The sequence below is a fragment of the Podarcis muralis genome, chromosome 1 (assembly GCF_964188315.1).
Source record: "Podarcis muralis chromosome 1, rPodMur119.hap1.1, whole genome shotgun sequence".
Lineage (NCBI taxonomy): Eukaryota > Metazoa > Chordata > Lepidosauria > Squamata > Lacertidae > Podarcis > Podarcis muralis.
This window is the reverse complement of record NC_135655.1, coordinates 7,319,644-7,337,404: the sequence shown is the minus strand read 5'-3', so window position 1 is coordinate 7,337,404 and position 17,761 is coordinate 7,319,644. Positions and strand designations below refer to the sequence as shown.

Here is a 17,761-nt window from a genome sequence, read left to right as displayed (position 1 = left end):
GCGTTAAGATAAATTATGGAACAAAATCTGTGAAAGAGGGAAAGGACTTGCTGAAACAGCTAATTGAATTAGAATACAAAAAAGGGAGGTGTGAGGAAGTCGAGGAAACAAGTAAATGAAAGATAAAGATATGAAAATACTGGATGGGTTTTTTGTTAAATGTTTTCGTTTTTAAATGTTTTTGTTTTTTCTTTTTCATTGCTTTGTTGTACTGTTTTTTTTATTGTATTTTCTTTTATCTTTGAAGTGTTGTAACTTTTTTATTGTTTGTTTTTCTTTTTTTGTAATTGTTAAACTCTAATAAATATCATTTTTTTAAAAAAAGAATCCTGGGAACTGTAGTTCGTTACAGCTGCTGGGGATTGTAGCGCTGTGAGGAGCAAGCGATAGTTTCCAGCAATCTCTGGGGCGAGGAAAAGTGCTTTTAAGTGTATGGCGTGTACAAGGCTTTTTGAGGAAGCAAAATCTGGCAGGGAAAATTTTGCAGAGGAGTATTTCATCATTGCCCTGTCATCCCAGTCGCCCCCTCTGGGAAAGGTCAAAGTTCAGTGGGTGAAGTGCTCCTCCTCCTCTTCCTCCTCCATGTTCCTACCTGGCTCGCCACCACCAAGGCAGCATCAGGTTTGTGTTTTGTACCTTTCTGACACCAGTCGTCAGTATACCATGGAAGGACTGTAGTGTAGCGGCAGAGGACACGTGCCTGGCCTTCAGAAGGCCCCCGGCATCTCCAGGTGAAAGGCTCACCTCTGGCTGAAACCCCGGAGAGCTGCTGCCAGCCAGTGCAGGCTCTACTGAGCTAGACAGTCTGACTCAGTGTGCATCAGCGTCTTACGGTCCTTCTGAGCCCCACAAACAATAAAACAATAAAGGCTTTTGTTATGTACTGAGTTGAATAGGATCCAAAAGGCAGCAGTCTGACTGGTCCTAGAACAATAGGATCCAGAATGCATCAGATTGATTGGTCCTAGAACAATAGGATCCAGAATGCAGCAGTCTGATTGGTCCACAGGAGCCACCCTACCCAGCTGCAGCTGGAAGGGAATCCACAACCTGATTGGCCTACAGGAGAATCCCGGAATTAGCCAATCACGTGGGGCCCATTGTGTAAATAATTCAATTATAATGTATATAAAGCAGACATTCTGGGGGAGCTTCCATTCCTCCTCTCCATGAGCTGAATAAAGAGCACGAAATCCACTCTCGAGACTTGAGTATATTTCAGTTTTGCTCATTTGCCTTCAGGCCACACCCTGGGATTTACCAGGAGGGGGCCTGTTTGAGAATCGTAGAATTGTAGAGTTGGAAGGGACCTCCTGCAAAGTGGGAATCGCAGCTGAAGAAGCCCTGAGAGATGGCTGTCCAACCTCTGCTTAGAAACCTCCATGGAAGGAGAGTCCACCACCTTCCACTGTTGGACAGCTCTCTCCGTCAGAAAGTTGAGTCAGCATCTCCTTCCTTGTCACTTGAATCCATTGGCTTGGATCCTACATTCTTCTGGAGCAGGAGAAAACACCTCCCATGTGGCGTTGCTGTTTGCATCCATCTGTCTCGAGAGACAGCGGAGTTCACCAGTGAGAGCCAGTGTGGTGTAGTGGTTAAGAGCGGTACACTCGTAATCTGGTGAACTGGGTTCGCGTCTCCGCTCCTCCACATGCAGCTGCTGGGTGACCTTGGGCTAGTCACACTTCTCTGAAGTCTCTCAGCCCCACTCACCTCACAGAGTGTTTGTTGTGGGGGAGGAAGGGAAAGGAGAATGTTAGCCACTTTGAGTCTCCTTTGGGTAGTGATAAAGCGGGATATCAAATCCAAACTCCTCCTCTTCTTCACCTCTGGGGCTGAAGTCACACTGCTGGAGAATCCAGCGCCTGCTGTGATTGAAGTAACTCATACCTGCTGCCTCCTGCATTGTTTCTGCTGCGTTACCAGCACTGAAGTGACCTCCCCATGGCGCAAGCCTAGGCAGTGTGTATGGAGGTCCTGGGCTGCCCTCAGGTGACAAGACCCCCTGCTCCCATCGGCCTCGCTGATGTGGTCCACAGGAAAGCAGAGCAAGACGCTTGGCACCAGCTTGGCTGCAGGAGTTGCTGGAAGGAGAAATACTAAGTGCCACATCCAACTGCTTTAGGGAGTCCACTCCAGATTTTTGTAGGGTTTACGTTACAAGGTTGTAAAGACTTCGGAAAGAATAATTGGGTGCACTCTTCCCACCTTGGATCAAATCTATGCTGCCAGGTGCCATAAGAAAGCTGCAGAGATAGCGCAGGATAGCGCGCACCCCGGAAATGATCTCTTTCAGCTTTTGCCTTCTGGAAGAAAGTACAGGGTAATAAAGACTAGGACTAGCTGCCTGAGAAACAGTTTCTATCCAAATGCGATCTTGGTTTTAAACACAGTGTAAAGTAGTCTCTATGGGAGTATATTGTATTCAATTATGGGGTATCAGAGTTTTTAGGGGCATACCAGGCTGGGATAGTTGGGATAGCAGGCTTGTTGGTTTTTGAATGTCTGGTGTAGATTTTTCAATTTCATTGTTCTGTATGGGACAATGACAATAAAGATTATCATATCGTATCCTTAGCCCATGGGTAGGCAAACTAAGGCCTGGGCGCTGGATGCGGCCCAATCGCCTTCTAAATCCGGCCCGCAGATGGTCTGGGGATCATTGTGTTTTTACATGAGTAGAATGTGTGCTTTTATTTAAAATGCATCTCTGGGTTATCTGTGGGGCATAGGAATTCGTTCACAATAATATAGTCCGGCCCCCCTTAAGGTCTGGGGGACAGTGGACCTGCTGAAAAAGTCTGCTGACCCCTGGCTTAGCCTTTTCTTCTCGCAAAGATGTCCTGCAAGATGTCCATGTAACAGCCCTTCAGATAGTTGAAGATCTGAAGTTCAGAGGTGTCCACCTGTTAGCCCATCAGAGGGCCCATAACTTTACAGTAGAGCACGTGTTGTGAATGCATGTTTCAATCCACACAGCACCTTCATTTTTAAAGGGATCTCAGATATGATAGCCATGTTCAAAGATATAAAAGGATGTCATATAGAGGAGGGAGAAAGGTTGTTTTCTGCTGCTCCAGAGAAGCGGACACGGAGCAATGGATCCAAACTACAAGAAAGAAGATTCCACCTAAACATTAGGAAGAACTTCCTGACAGTAAGAGCTGTTCGACAGTGGAATTTGCTGCCAAGGAGTGTGGTGGAGTCTCCTTCTTTGGAGGTCTTTAAGCAGAGGCTTGACAACCATATGTCAGGAGTGCTCTGATGGTGTTTCCTGCTTGGCAGGGGGTTGGACTCGATGGCCCTTGTGGTATATTCCAACTCTATGATTCTATGATTCAGATGACAGGTGACTGGGAATACTTCTGTGCCAGAAACCCTGGGGAGTTGTTGCCTGTCAGAGTGGGTGACATTGGCTGATGCTGACCAGTGGTCCAACTCAGTATGGAGTAGCTTCCTGTCCTCACTGCGCAAATGCAACAGCCCCCAAGGGAATTTTACTGGATAGCCCCACCAAATTTTAAAGGTTGGGGCCCAATTCAACAAGTGAGAAAATGCAGACCTCGGCTCGAATCTTCGCTCGGCTATGAAGCTGACTGGGTCAATCATACTTACCCTAACTCACCTCTCAGGGTAGTTGTGAATTCTCCTGAAAACTTTTGTTATTGGGCAGGATATAAATATATAGAATAAATAAATTAATAATACATTAAATCAATGATTCCCGGTTGCTGGTCAGCAGAGGGGGTCCGTGGCACCGTTCACATAACAAAAACAACCAAACAGATATCAAACTTTTCAAAAGTAGGGGGTCCGCGGCTTGGCTTTTGAAAAACAGTACTTAGTTAATTGGGAACCGCTGTATTAAATAAATGGTGCCATTATTTTTGCATGTAGGTTTCACCTGTGTTTGATCTGCAGTTTTATTCTCTGTGTGGCTACTTAGAAAGTTTTTTGATTGAGTGGTTGAATAAATCTTCCAAAACTAAACGAATAAATAAATGTGCTTCTGGAGCCATCTCACACATTGGCCCACAGCGCTTCGTAGCTCTTGAGAAATGTTTCCCCACTACTGCTCATTTTAGACTTCTGAAAGAATTTCTTTTAAATAGCGGGAGAGCCCCCAATTCTTGTTGGTTGGTTTGTTTTATTCGTACAGGTGCTAATCATTGTTCACTTTAGGTGAGAAGGAAAGAGACCCTCTCTTTCAGGACAGATAAAAAAAGGACTTCATCGCACAGCACCTAGTTACACTGTGGAACTCCCTCACTCAGGATGGTAGTGATGTCCTTTGACCTAGGGTCCTTTAAAAGAGGATTAGACAAATTCATGGAGAAGGAGAAGCCATTGATGGATTTTTCCCAGGATGGCTACACTCTGTCCTCCACAGTAGGAGTCAGCCATGTTTTCCAATACCAGTTGCTGGAAACTGCAGGAGGGGAGAAGGCTCTTGTGTTCGAATCCTGATTGTGGGTTTGCCACACAACATCTGGTTTCCCACTGCGAGAGCAGGAGGCTGGACCAGAGGGGCCATTGGCATGATGCAGCAGAGTGTCTTCATCACCATCATCATCATTTTTAATTTGTATACCGTCTTTCTATCTTACAGTACTCAAGGCGGTTTACAAGCTGAAGAAACAAAAAATGTACATCTTATAACAATCTAATGCAATACAAAAACGTGATAATAAAATGAAACTTTAAAATAAGGAACCCACATCAAATAAAGTAACATTCAACAATTATTAAACGTAAAGGGACCCCTGACCATTAGTTCCAGTCGTGACCAACTCTGGGGTTGCGGCGCTCATCTCGCTTTATTGGCCGAGGGAGCCGGCGTACAGCTTCCGGGTCATGTGGCCAGCATGACTAAGCCGCTTCTGGCAAACCAGAGCAGCGCACGGAAACACCGTTTCCCTTCCCGCCGGAGTGGTACCTATTTATCTATTTGCACTTCATGCTTTCAAACTGCTAGGTTGGCAGGAGCAGGGACCGAGCAACGGGAGCTCACCCCGTCGCAGGGATTCGAACCGCCGACCTGATCAGCAAGCCCTAGGCTCTGTGGTTTAACCACCTGAGTCCCTCTAGTTATTAGAACAATTATTAGAATAGTACAAAATAATAATAATATCAACATATAAAAGTTAAAGAGAAATCCACTCAACAGTTACAATAAATAATTTCTAAACTATAATCGATAAAACAATGGCAAGCCACAGTACAAATTGAGAAGCAGAGACTAGAGGGTGGAGCAAGGCAGGTGGAAGAAGGCCTTGCCTGATGGAGTCTCTCTCCTCACAGTGTCGTTATTGGTAACTAATTGTAAGACTTTCCTGGATCAGGCTAGAATTGGTGACTGATCGAGGGATGTTGTCTGTGCATAGGGCATTTGTGTTTTTTAGGGATGGGGGCAGAAGGCAGCACTGGCGTGTTGTAGCGGCTATAATGTTGGAACGTGATTTTTAATTTTTTCAATGTGTGCTTATTACATATAGACATTGTTGTAAACCGATTTGGTATATTTTATGATATAGCGATGGGCATATTTTTATAAATAAGACCTTGAGCTGGCTCCCTCGGAAGAGCACAGAAAAATTACAACATATTACATTGCTTTTTCACATATTTCAATCAGTGGCTGTTGCTGTTTTACTGTGTATTTTTAATTACATATTTTGACTACAGGTCTTTTATATTTTAATGCCTGCGTTTGCATACTTTTAAACTGCTTAGAAGTCCTTTTTTGCCATGAAGTGGTATATATATTAGGTAGTTGACTCAACAAATTAAAATGAAGCAAGCATTGCCACCACCCTTCCTTATTTTTCCCCATCCCAGATATGGAGATGGACTGACTGGACTTAACCCTCCAGAGGTCCTTTACCTTTCCTTAACTACCTGCACCAAAGTCCATTAAACTGAGCCTCCCGGCCAGATATCTGTGGTTGCTGTTTTTTTGTGCTGTTGTGTAGTCCAGGACTTAAAAAGGGTTATGGTGGGGGTCAACACAGTCTCATAGCTGACCCCCAATTTTTTTTGTCCATGCTTGTGTGAGCAGCAGCATTAATGTGTGCCTGGGTCAAAAGTTTTGGGGTTGCTTTTTTAAAAAAAGCAAAACCTTTTGGGTGATATTTGAGGGGAGGAAGTCCGGTGCAAGGACCCCTTGCTTTACGTCATTTTTTTTGGTGCAGGGAGGGGGCAGAGAGCAACAATCACCAACATTTCAGCGGGTGGCTGCCATTCTGGAACACTCCAGAAGAAAGCTACATGTGGACACGCTATCAACTGGGTCCCAGTAGCGTGGCGGTCCGCCATTTTGTTTCTCTCAGAATATTCCTCAGGAGGAAGCTGTGTTAGCGTAGCCGGGAGGGGTCAGTGAATTTCGTCCTCGGAAAACACCGAAACACTAAACCTGACAGCCTGCGAACAGGACCACAAGACTATGGGGCTGGGTTTTGGCGCAGAGCCAGCCTGCCCATGGCGGAAAAACAACCCCAAGACCCTGTTCTTTCATATAAAAATACCAATAAACTATCATTAATGTTTTGTGCAGGCCTGTCAAGTCATGTTTTCAAAGATCTTTATTGAAACTTAACGTATATACACAATAACCAAAATTCCCAATGATTCCATCACATAAAATATAATATCTAAATTACAATAGCTGCATAATTATACACTTAATTATAAAACCCACCCACCACCCTCTACTTCCCTTCAACGCATAAAGTATAAACTATTAACAGATAAAAGGGAGAGAGGAGGACTGGCATTACCAAATCTAAAATTATACTATGAAGCAGAATTTCTGGTGTGGCTAAAAGACTGGATTACATTGGAAAACGCTAGTATTTTAAATCTAGAAAGTTTTGACAATAGGTATGGATGGCACGCCTACCTAGCGTACGAGAAGGTTAAGGTACATAATGGCTTTAAAAATCATATACTCTGAGAGTACTTTAAACCTTTGTCCACTCAGCAGTCCTGGTGGAAATTGGGGCCTCTGTGTTTATGGTATTCAACCATGCCAATGGGAGATCCCCCCCCCCCCAATCACCACCACCACAGTTCGTATCTGAAGAAGTGTGCATGCAGAACAAACTTAGTTGGTCTCTACGGTGCTACTGGACATTTATTTTGACTGCGTCAGACCAACACGGCTACCTTCCTGAATCTAGAACCGCAGTCCAGTTTCATCTTCGGTCCCCTCAACCACACTTTTGCCGAACCCGGAGCTGCTGCAGGATGCTTGGAAACTGATGTGAGAAAGCTATTGCAACGGGTGTTTTTGTGTGCGCGTGTGTGCGTGAGAGAGAGAGCATGTGCTGGTCCCGGGGGGAAGGTTACTGTTACCGTAGTCAAAGTTCAGTCCTGAGTCACTAGCCTGGAAATAGTTCACAAGGTGCGAGGCGAGGTCTGAAGCAGGGAGCCGGGCGGGGACAGGAACACTCGAAGATCAGAAGCAGGAAGCCGGGCGGGGAACAGGAACACTGGAAGGTCAGAAGCAGGTACTCAACAACGACATTGCTCCCGCAACCTGGGACCTGACTGGCCTTTATCTTCTCTAAGGCCAGGGGCGGTCCCGGCCCCCAGGAGACCCGCCTCTCCTGGCCTTAAGGCGAGCACTCCTCCTGAGAGAAACCAGTTCCCTTCGCCTCTCTGCCCTAAGCCTCTGCAGTTCAGGAGAGGCCGAAGGGTTACTGGGCCCAGGGGGAGACTCACCTGTGGGCACTGAGTCCTCAAGCACCTCTGGGGCCAGAATGGTTTCACCTGGTGCCTGCTCCTGAGGATCTGGCACAGGTGCAGGCTCCTCAGAATCAAGGCTCTGCCCCAGTTCAGCCGGCCCTGGAGGCGGGGACTCCTGTGCCGGCTGGGATTCCTCCGGTTCACTCTCTGAATTGGAATCCCAGGCCATCACAGAGCACTCCTGTGCATGCACAGAGTCTCCAGCCCTCACTTGCTCTCTCTGAACTCTCAACCAATGCGTCCTGCTTCCCCCAAGCCTTTCAGAGCTGAACGCTTGTAATCAAGAACTGATCCAGAAGTCCAGATTAAGGCATGTTTTTAAAAAGACCCAAAACAAGAAAAGCCTTGCAGTGGGTGCGTCCCCCCAGAAAGGTGTATTTTGCTGTTGTTGTTGTTGTGGGTTTCCAGATGGGTGGGGGCGGCAGCCCAGAAGGACAACGAAGGCTCCTTCAATTTTGTTTTTCCGTGTGAGGGGTGGGGTGTGTACTAAGAGTTGTTGGAGGAGACGGTACATTTTCTTGTTATCTGTGTTTGCAGGCTTTCTGGCAAGCATGCTGCAGGAATCTTTGCTGTGGGGATGTTTTCGTTTTCTCGCCTCACATGGCAGTGGTCCATCACGGCAGAGGTTTTCAGCTTAAACAGTCTGTTTGTGGGGCTGCTGATGGCTCTCTGCGTGCGCTTCCGGGAGGCTGCGACCGCCAAGGAGAGATCAAAGGTAGACCGCTCACGATCAAAAGCCATCACGATAGATTATTTCCCTCCCCACCTACACCATTAATGGAAGCAACCCGAGCCTACAATTAATAATAATAATAATAATAATAATAATAATAATAATAATAATAATAATAATAATAATAATTTATTATTTATACCCCGCCCATCTGGCTGGGCTTCCCCAATCGCTCTTGGGCGGCTTCCAAACATTAAAAGCTTCCCTGCACAGGGCTGCCTTCAGATGTATTCTCAAAGTTTGGTAGTTCTTTTTCTCTTTGACATCTGGTGGGAGGGCATTCCACAGGGAGGGCGCCACCACCGAGAAGGCCCTCTGCCTGGTTCCCTGTAACTTGGCTTCTCGCAGTGAGGGAACCGCCAGAAGGCCCTCGGAGCTGGACCTCAGCGTCCGGGCAGAACGATGGGGGTGGAGACGCTCCTTCAGGTATACAGGACCGAGGCCGTTTAGGGCTTTAAAGGTCAGCACCAACACTTTGAATTGTGCTCGGAAACGTACTGGGCGCCAGTGTAGGTCTTTCAAGACTGGTGTTATATGGTCTTGGCAGCCGCTCCTAGTCACCAGTCTGGCTGCCGCGTTCTGGATTTCAGCCTTCCCAGATGTTTGGACTACAGATCCCATCAGTGCATGGCCGTGATGGCTGGGGATGATGGGAGTTGTAGTCCGAAACATCTGGAAGAAGCTGAGTCTGGGAAGGTTTATCCTGGGCCGAATGGCACATGATGGTTTAAGACACCTGGAACAGACGAAACTGTCTGCTACTGAGTCAGACCATTGGACGTCTAGCTGAATATTACCTGCCCTGACTGGCAGCAGCACTCCTGAGGTTCAGATCGACCTACCTGGAGGTGCTGCCAAGTTTTGAACTTGGGGCCGTCTGCATTTAAAACAGATGCTCTTCCGCTAAACCTGGATTTGTTCCTGTAGGAACGTGGGAAACCTCTTCCTACCGCCTAAGACCGGTTGTCCATCAAGGCCAGTATAGTCTGCTCTGACAAGGCAGCAACTCCTATGAACATGAGAAGATCTCGGCTGCCGGATCAGGCCAAAAGTCCACCTATCCCATCATCCCTGCTCTTATTCCCAGAGACTTCCACAACACCTGCTACCTGAGCCTCTTTCTAAACCCATAGATGGCTGGAAGGTGGCATCAGTGCTGTAGAATTCCCTCCCTGCTGAAATATGAGAGACTCCCATCAGTGCCGGCATTCCGCCGGCTCCTGAAGACGCAAGCATTCCCTTGAGCAGAATTTCTTGTTTTATTGTTTCAGCTGTTTGTTTTATTTTCACTTGTTTTACTTGTTATGCGTTTTTTTTAATGATTCATTGTTTATTTTAATTATCTTTTTAATGTTGTGTGTTTTAAATATGAGTTTATTTTATCGCTGTAAACCGTGTAGAAGCCATTTTCGCATATAAACGGTATATAAATTAATAAACGATAATATATGTGCTGCACCAATGAGAGGCATTCTCTCTCTCTCTTTCTAATTAATTTCTCTTGATTATAGAGAAAATGAGGTGGTGGGATATATATATATATATATTAATGAAAAATGTGGTGCATGAGTTGAGATGATACTGCTCCAACAGTTTATCTCTGTAGCCTGTCTCACAGTTGAGAGAAGAGACTTAAGCATGTAAGAATTTCTGAAAGGTGGCGCTTTGTCCTGGATCTTAGGCAAGTCAATCAAAAAAAGGTCATTTTTTTGGTATTTTTGTAACAAAAATCTCAACAACTTTCAGGCTGCCCTCGTTTTTAATTTTTGAAATATTCATACCAAAGGCCCATTTAGTCTTATTTCCCTCAGTGGCCAACCGGTAAAAACAACAGTCTTCTCTCTGTTAATCCCATTTAACCTCAGTCCCTGGTTATTTGGGGGCAAAATTCAATTCAGTTCACCTCTGAAAGCGATTTTACCTAATTCACACTTTCAGAAACACTATGGCAGGGCTGTCCAACTGGTCGACCGCGATCGACTGGTCAATTCCCAGGATGTTAGAGTCGATCACAGGCTCTTTCTCCTTTGCGGGCGAAAAAGAGGATTCAGCTTTGCGCTGTCCTCCATTTACACGTGATCGGAAGACGGAGTTTTCGCTCTGAGGCTGTTTGTTTCCTGATTGATAGTTTGGTGAGCGTCTTTTCCCTTTTCCCCCTAAAGAAAGCTCAAAATTCTATACCTGCCCCTCTAAAAAAAAAGGTGAACAACATTGACTTTCCTCCCCGCAAAAAGCTCAACAACTTTGACCAAATCTCAACAACTCTGATCACTACTGTCAGGGGTTCAGGAGCAGAGGGACAGGAGAGGGAGGAAGTAGAGACCGAGGGAGAGGAATCTGAGGGAGAAGTCAGCGAGGGTAGCCATCCGAGGTCTCTAAGTCTCTCCAGTGAATCAGAGGATTCACAGAAAGGGGCCCCAGTGGTCAGAGCCAGGGGGTTGCCAGAGGGAACACCCCAGGAAGGAGGGGCCAGAGGGGACTCAGAGAGCAGCAGCTGGAAATCGGGACCAGCTTCCCCACCGGAGAGCAGTAAGGGGGAGGAGTCCCAAACATCGGCAGCAGGCAGCCTTCCGTCAGCGGAAGGACATGAGTCAGGGTTAGCCACGCCTGCATCAGAGAGCGAGGTAACGGTCAAAAGGAAGGTCAGGGGCAGCGCGCGCGCGCCAAGTTCAAATGTACAAGAGGGGGGCGCAATGGGCAGTCCGGAGAGAGAGCCGGGTCCCAAAGCCCGCCGGAGAGAAGGGGAGGAGTCCGAAGGGTCCGCTTCCGAGGCATCCAGGAAGGAAAGCACCCAGGGGGGTAGTAGGACCCAGAGGAGGAAGGAGAAACGTAGAGAGAAAGGTGGAGTAAGGCTAGAGTCTTAAGCTGGTGTACAGGGGGCGGAGACTCAGACGAGGCTTCGCTGGTCTAGGGTTTAGACGTAGAGACGCACGCTAGTGTTTGAAAATGGAAACTAAATGCCAATAAAGACTTCTGTACAGTTCTAATGGCTAGCGTTGGTCTTCTGTGAGCTGAGACCGGGAGGCAGTCTCTGACAGTAAGCCTTGTCTCTAGTATCATCGGTTTTCTTTGCCTCAAGCATCGCTAAGGAAGCGAGGCAGGGAGGGTAGAAGACTGGTGCCTTGCGAGCTCACAAGAGTCAGGCAAGATGACTACAGAACAGAAAATAGCTTCCCTGCAAGAAGCGGTGACACTACTCAACGCTGAAATAATCGCTTCCAGGAAGAGAGAGGAAGAAGCGGCAGCTGCCTGCAGAGATCTTCAAGCCAGGTTGGAAGGGCTTGTAAAGCAGGGGATCCCAGTACCCAGATCCGAGGGGATCGGTTTGGGGAAGAGAGGAGGCAGCATTGTATCTCATTTTGATGGGAATTTGCAGCAGTACCCCAATTTCCGAGCAGATGTGCTGTTTGCGCTGCAGCTGCTGGAAAGAGACTTTAGAGATGAGCGGGAGAAAGTGGGGTTTATTTTGTCTCATTTGCATGGGGACGCGAAAGCATGGCTGCGCAACCTGTGGAGGGATAAGGATCCAGCGCTCCAAAGCGCAGATGCGTTCATTAAGGCGATGGACTCCTGTTTCTTATCCAAAATAGACCTTGACATTGCCCGGAGGGACATATTTGGGCTAAGACAAGGGAAAGCCAGCGTAAGGCAGTATCATTCCCGGTTTTTTGCATTGGTCAACGCGCTGAATTGGGATAAGGATTCTCCGCCGGTTAGAGACCTTTTTTGGGAGGGTCTGAATGCACAGATCAAGGATGAGATGGCAAGGGGAGAGAGACCCACAACCACTCAACAAGTGGTTGAAAGAGCGTTGTCTATTGGGGTGAGGCAGGAAGAACGCCCGTGGAGCAAAGAAGAAGGGCGTTGGGGACGCTCACCAGCGAGAGTGCCCTCCCTCTTGCCCAGAGAGGCAGCGCGTGCGCAGTCCACGCCTCCACAGGGAGGGGGCGAGGAGCAGATGGAGATTGGCGGTGCTAGGGCTCACTCAGCTACCAGAGCCTTAACACCGGGAGCAGTAAAATCGAAGCTGCCTAGAAGGAACAGGAAGTGTTATATATGTGAGAGTGCAGAGCACATGGCGAAAGAGTGTCCCCAGAGGATTCTCAAGCACACTGCAGCTTCAGTGACAGTATTGGAAACAACTCAGCAGAGAGCACCACAGCAGGGAAACGACCAAGTCTGGCTGGAAGAGGAGGCACTGGGGCCCAGCCAGACGAGTCAGTGAGGAAGTCCCCAGAGATTTTGCAGTCCACAGACCCCCTCCCGCCCAAGCCAGTGGTGCAGCTAACCGCATCGCTTCAGCTGCCCAATGGACTCACCTTAGAAGTGCCTATTACAATTGACTCTGGCAGTAACACAGACTTTATAGGATTGGAGTTCATTCAACAACACAACGTAGCTTTACTGCCAGCCACACTGCCCCTGAAGGTTGTCACGGTGGATGGCAGGGAACTGCTAGGGGGGCAGGTGGTGCAGCAGACGCCGCCTATGGTGATGCAGATTGGGAATCACCGGGAAGTCATCAGTTTCAATGTCACCCAACTGTCCGACACGCCTATAGTATTAGGCATGAGTTGGCTGCACAGACACAGCCCAGCATTGGCTTGGTACCAGCGCCAACTGACTTTTGGCTCCTCCTACTGTGCAGAACACTGCATTATACCCAGCCCGGAAGGGGAAGAGGAGGACCCGCAGTTACAGTTGGGCACGCTGCAAGCAGTACCCCACAAGTATGCGGAGTTTTTGGAGGTATTCTGCGAGAAGGAGGCGGACAAGCTACCCCCTCACAGACCCTATGATTGCAAGATTGACCTCCTGCCGGGGGCGACGCTGCCAACTGGGAAACTGTACTCCATGTCTGAGGATGAACTGCAAGAACTCAGGGAGTTCATAGATCACAATTTGAAGCGTGGGTTCATCCGGGAGTCGAAAGCGGTGGGAGGCAGTCCCGTATTCTTTGTGAAGAAGCGGGACACGCCCCAACGGAGGCTGGTGGTGGACTTCAGAATCTTAAATTCGAAAACCAAGCCCTCAGCTTTCCCCATGCCCAAGATAGACGACCTGCTCGCGACGGTGCGGAAAGGACGCGTTTTCACCAAGCTGGATCTACGTGGGGCGTACAACCTGATTCGCATGCGCGACGGCGACGAGTGGAAGACGGCCATGTTCACACCACTGGGCACCTACGAATACAGAGTTATGCCCTTCGGATTACAAAATGGCTCTCACACTTTCCAAGCCTTTATGCATCACGTGCTGGCGGGGCTCCTTTACAAGAAGTGCGTATGCTTCCTGGACGACATCCTGATTTTTTCAGAATCGCGAGAGGCGCACGAGAGGGATGTCAGGGAAGTTCTGCAGAGACTGAAGGAGCACAGGCTGTACGCCAAGCTGGAGAAGTGCCAGTTCGACGTGACGGAGGTGGATTTCCTGGGCTACAAGTTGTCGGACAAGGGGCTCGCCATGGACAGCGCCAAGGTTCGCGCAGTTTTGGACTGGAAAAGCCCACGCAATCGGAAGGAAGTCCAGCGGTTTGTCGGCTTTGCCAACTTTTACCGCAAGTTCATCAAGGGATTTGCCATGCAGACAGCGGCCATCACCGACACGCTCAGCTCCAAGAAGAAGACATTCATCTGGACGGAGCAAGCGGAGCAGTCCTTTCAGAAACTCAAGCGTCTCTTCGCGTCCGAAGAGCAGCTGCTGCATGTGAATCCCAGCAGACCCATGAGGGTGGAGACAGACGCCTCAGACAGAGCCGTGGGAGCTGTCCTGTTGCAACAAGACCAGCAGGGGGACTGGAGGCCGTGCGCCTTCTACTCGAGGAAGCTCAGCAAGTCGGAGCAGAATTACACTATCTGGGACAGGGAGTTGCTAGCCATACATGCAGCATTCAAGGCATGGAGGCACTTCCTCATCGGAGCCAGACATACAGTGCAGGTCCACACGGACCACAAGAATCTGGAGTACTGGCGCACGGCTAGGTTCCTCAACCAGAGACACATTAGATGGGCAGAGTTCTTCGCGGACTTCGACTTCAAGATAGAGTACATCCCAGGCGACAACAACGTGATGGCGGATGCATTGTCCAGAAAGCCGCAATACCTGGAGGAGGCGGCACCGTCGGCGGCCAAGCACATTTTCGCACCGGAAGCGTGGGCATGCGCGTCGGCAACCGTGGACCTGGATGCCGTACGTCGCGCGCTGCGGGACGACCCCTTCGCACGGGCCAAGATGGAGGAGGTGCACAAGGGCACAGCGAGGGCCGACGAGTTCCAGATTCGCGATGGGTTGCTCCTCCACAAGGGAGCACTCTACGTGCCGGGAGACGACCTCCGCGCAAGGGTCCTGCAGCAGCTACACGACGCTCCCACCGCCGGGCACTTTGGCAAAGAAAAGACGGTCGAACTCGTAGCCAGAGACTTTTGGTGGCCCAAGATGCGGGGGGAAGTAGCGGATTACGTCTCGAGATGTGACACCTGCCAAAGGGCCAAGTCAGTTCACAGACCGCCAGCGGGACTGTTGGAACCGCTGCAGACACCGTCTGAACCGTGGGAGAGGGTGGCCCTGGACTTCGTCACGGATCTGCCCAGCTCGAGGGGAAAGACAGCAGTGCTAGTGGTGGTGGACATGTTTACTAAGATGGCACACTTCATTCCGTGTGCGAAGGTAGCCACGGCAGAGCAGACCGCCAAGCTGTTCATAGACCACGTGTTCAAAGTCCACGGTCTGCCACGGTCTATTCTCTCCGACCGGGGGCGACAGTTCATCTCGAACTTCTGGCAGAAGCTGATGGGCATCCTGAACGTCAAGATCAACCTAGCGTCGGCGAGACACCCACAGACCAACGGGCAAGCGGAGAGGGTCAACGCCGTCATGCAGCAGTACCTAAGATGCTACGCCAACCAGCAGCCCACGACATGGGTGGACTACCTGCCGCTCGCTGAGTTCGCTTACAACAATACGAAGCACGTGTCGACGGGGGTGACGCCGTTCTTCGCCAACAACGGGAGGCATCCCAGAACCTTCCCGGGTTTAGAGAGAGTGGGGGAGGGGGAGCCACAGGCAGCGGAAGCCTTAGCGTCGGAGTTGCAGGAAGTCCACGAACAGCTCAGGAGGCAGTTAGAACTAGCAAAGCACGCATACAAGGTGCAGGCCGACAGACACAGAAGAGTTGGGGAAGACATACAGGTGGGTGACTGGGTCTGGTTAGCAGCGCAAGCAGTGCCGACCGGATCATTAGCTAAGAAGAAGCTGGGACATAAGCAGCTAGGACCTTACCAAGTCCAGGCGCAGATCAATCCAGTGGCCTTCCGGTTGGCTCTTCCGGAGGGTTCCAGAATGCATCCGGTGTTCCATAGATCGGTGCTCACGCCCTACAAAGCACCTCATAGGTTTCAGGAGCCAGACACAGCACCAGACCAGAGCAGTGAAGGGCCCAGAGTGAGGGGGTCGCCTAGGAGGGGACACATCAATGAGGTCACAGAGATTTTGGACTCCAGATGGGGGGAAGAGGGAGTAGAATATTTCCTAGCCAGAGAGGGTACCCCGGCCAGTGCCAACAGCTGGGTACCGGACTATGCCTTGGAGGAACCGCTGCTCAAAGAGGAGTTTCATGCCCTCTTCCCGCACAGGCCCATGCCAGCAGAGTATTTCGACGACTGGCTTTTCACACCCACTCTTTCAGCCAGCACATTCCTGGGGTTCGACTCGGACGAGGAACAGGCACCAGTCCCCAGCTCCCAGGTGGGTTCGCCACCGGGGTCAGCCTCAGACCACTCGTATTGGTGGGACGATCAACCAGAGGAGCAGTGGCGCAGGAAGTGGCTGAGGGGTCCTTGGATGGGACCACCCGAAGAGGGGGAGAGGGGCGAGACGGACATGGACGTGTTGGGGGACAACGTGGGGTTCGAGCACGAAGACAGAGAGATGGAAGCAGAGGAGAGCGACGTTGACGAGTACATGGGGGACGAACTGTATCCTGCAAGCACCCCCGCTACGACGGAGCACCCAGTACCCGCACCGGAAGGAGGGGAGGGGGGAAGGGGGGGCTTCGAGGGGGGGATGGATGTCAGGGGTTCAGGAGCAGAGGGACAGGAGAGGGAGGAAGTAGAGACCGAGGGAGAGGAATCTGAGGGAGAAGTCAGCGAGGGTAGCCATCCGAGGTCTCTAAGTCTCTCCAGTGAATCAGAGGATTCACAGAAAGGGGCCCCAGTGGTCAGAGCCAGGGGGTTGCCAGAGGGAACACCCCAGGAAGGAGGGGCCAGAGGGGACTCAGAGAGCAGCAGCTGGAAATCGGGACCAGCTTCCCCACCGGAGAGCAGTAAGGGGGAGGAGTCCCAAACATCGGCAGCAGGCAGCCTTCCGTCAGCGGAAGGACATGAGTCAGGGTTAGCCACGCCTGCATCAGAGAGCGAGGTAACGGTCAAAAGGAAGGTCAGGGGCAGCGCGCGCGCGCCAAGTTCAAATGTACAAGAGGGGGGCGCAATGGGCAGTCCGGAGAGAGAGCCGGGTCCCAAAGCCCGCCGGAGAGAAGGGGAGGAGTCCGAAGGGTCCGCTTCCGAGGCATCCAGGAAGGAAAGCACCCAGGGGGGTAGTAGGACCCAGAGGAGGAAGGAGAAACGTAGAAGGTGGAGTAAGGCTAGAGTCTTAAGCTGGTGTACAGGGGGCGGAGACTCAGACGAGGCTTCGCTGGTCTAGGGTTTAGACGTAGAGACGCACGCTAGTGTTTGAAAATGGAAACTAAATGCCAATAAAGACTTCTGTACAGTTCTAATGGCTAGCGTTGGTCTTCTGTGAGCTGAGACCGGGAGGCAGTCTCTGACAACTACCATATTATTTTTTTCTGTGAGTAGATCGCAGTCCCTTGGGAGTTAGATGTCCCCGGACTATGATAACCAAAACACAGTGATCCTTTGAAATTTGCACTTCTCTGAAATGTGCAATGCAGTTCTCCAGCAAAGCATAGTGTGTATAAAAATGCACAGATTAGTTGGGGTGGGGGAATTAAAAATGCATTGTATTAGGAAAATGTCTTTTCAGAAATAATAGTAACAACAATACTGCTACAGTCATACCTCGGGTTAAATACGCTTCGAGTTGAGCGCGTTCAAGTTGCGCTCCTCGGCAACCCAGAAGTAACGGAGCGCGTTACTTCCGGGTTTTGCCGCTTGCGCATGCGCAGACGCTCAAAACGACGTTACGCGCATGCGCAGAAGCGGTGAAAAGCAACGCGCTCATGCGCAGATGTGCCATCACTAGTTACATTTATCTCTAGATGCGAAT

The 17,761-nt window shown here is 49.8% G+C and overlaps 1 protein-coding gene across 7 annotated transcripts in view; it reads left to right on the top strand.

The window, feature by feature from the left end:
* The window catches only part of TMEM260 (transmembrane protein 260), a 101,031-nt gene that overhangs the window by 26,245 nt on the left and 57,025 nt on the right, over positions 1-17,761 (top strand). For all 7 annotated transcript variants that reach the window (XM_077918699.1, XM_077918658.1, XM_077918757.1 and 4 more), the window contains one exon: positions 8,284-8,461. In XM_077918699.1, the coding sequence (XP_077774825.1) occupies positions 8,284-8,461 (178 nt within the window). The remainder of the gene's footprint in view (positions 1-8,283; positions 8,462-17,761) is intronic.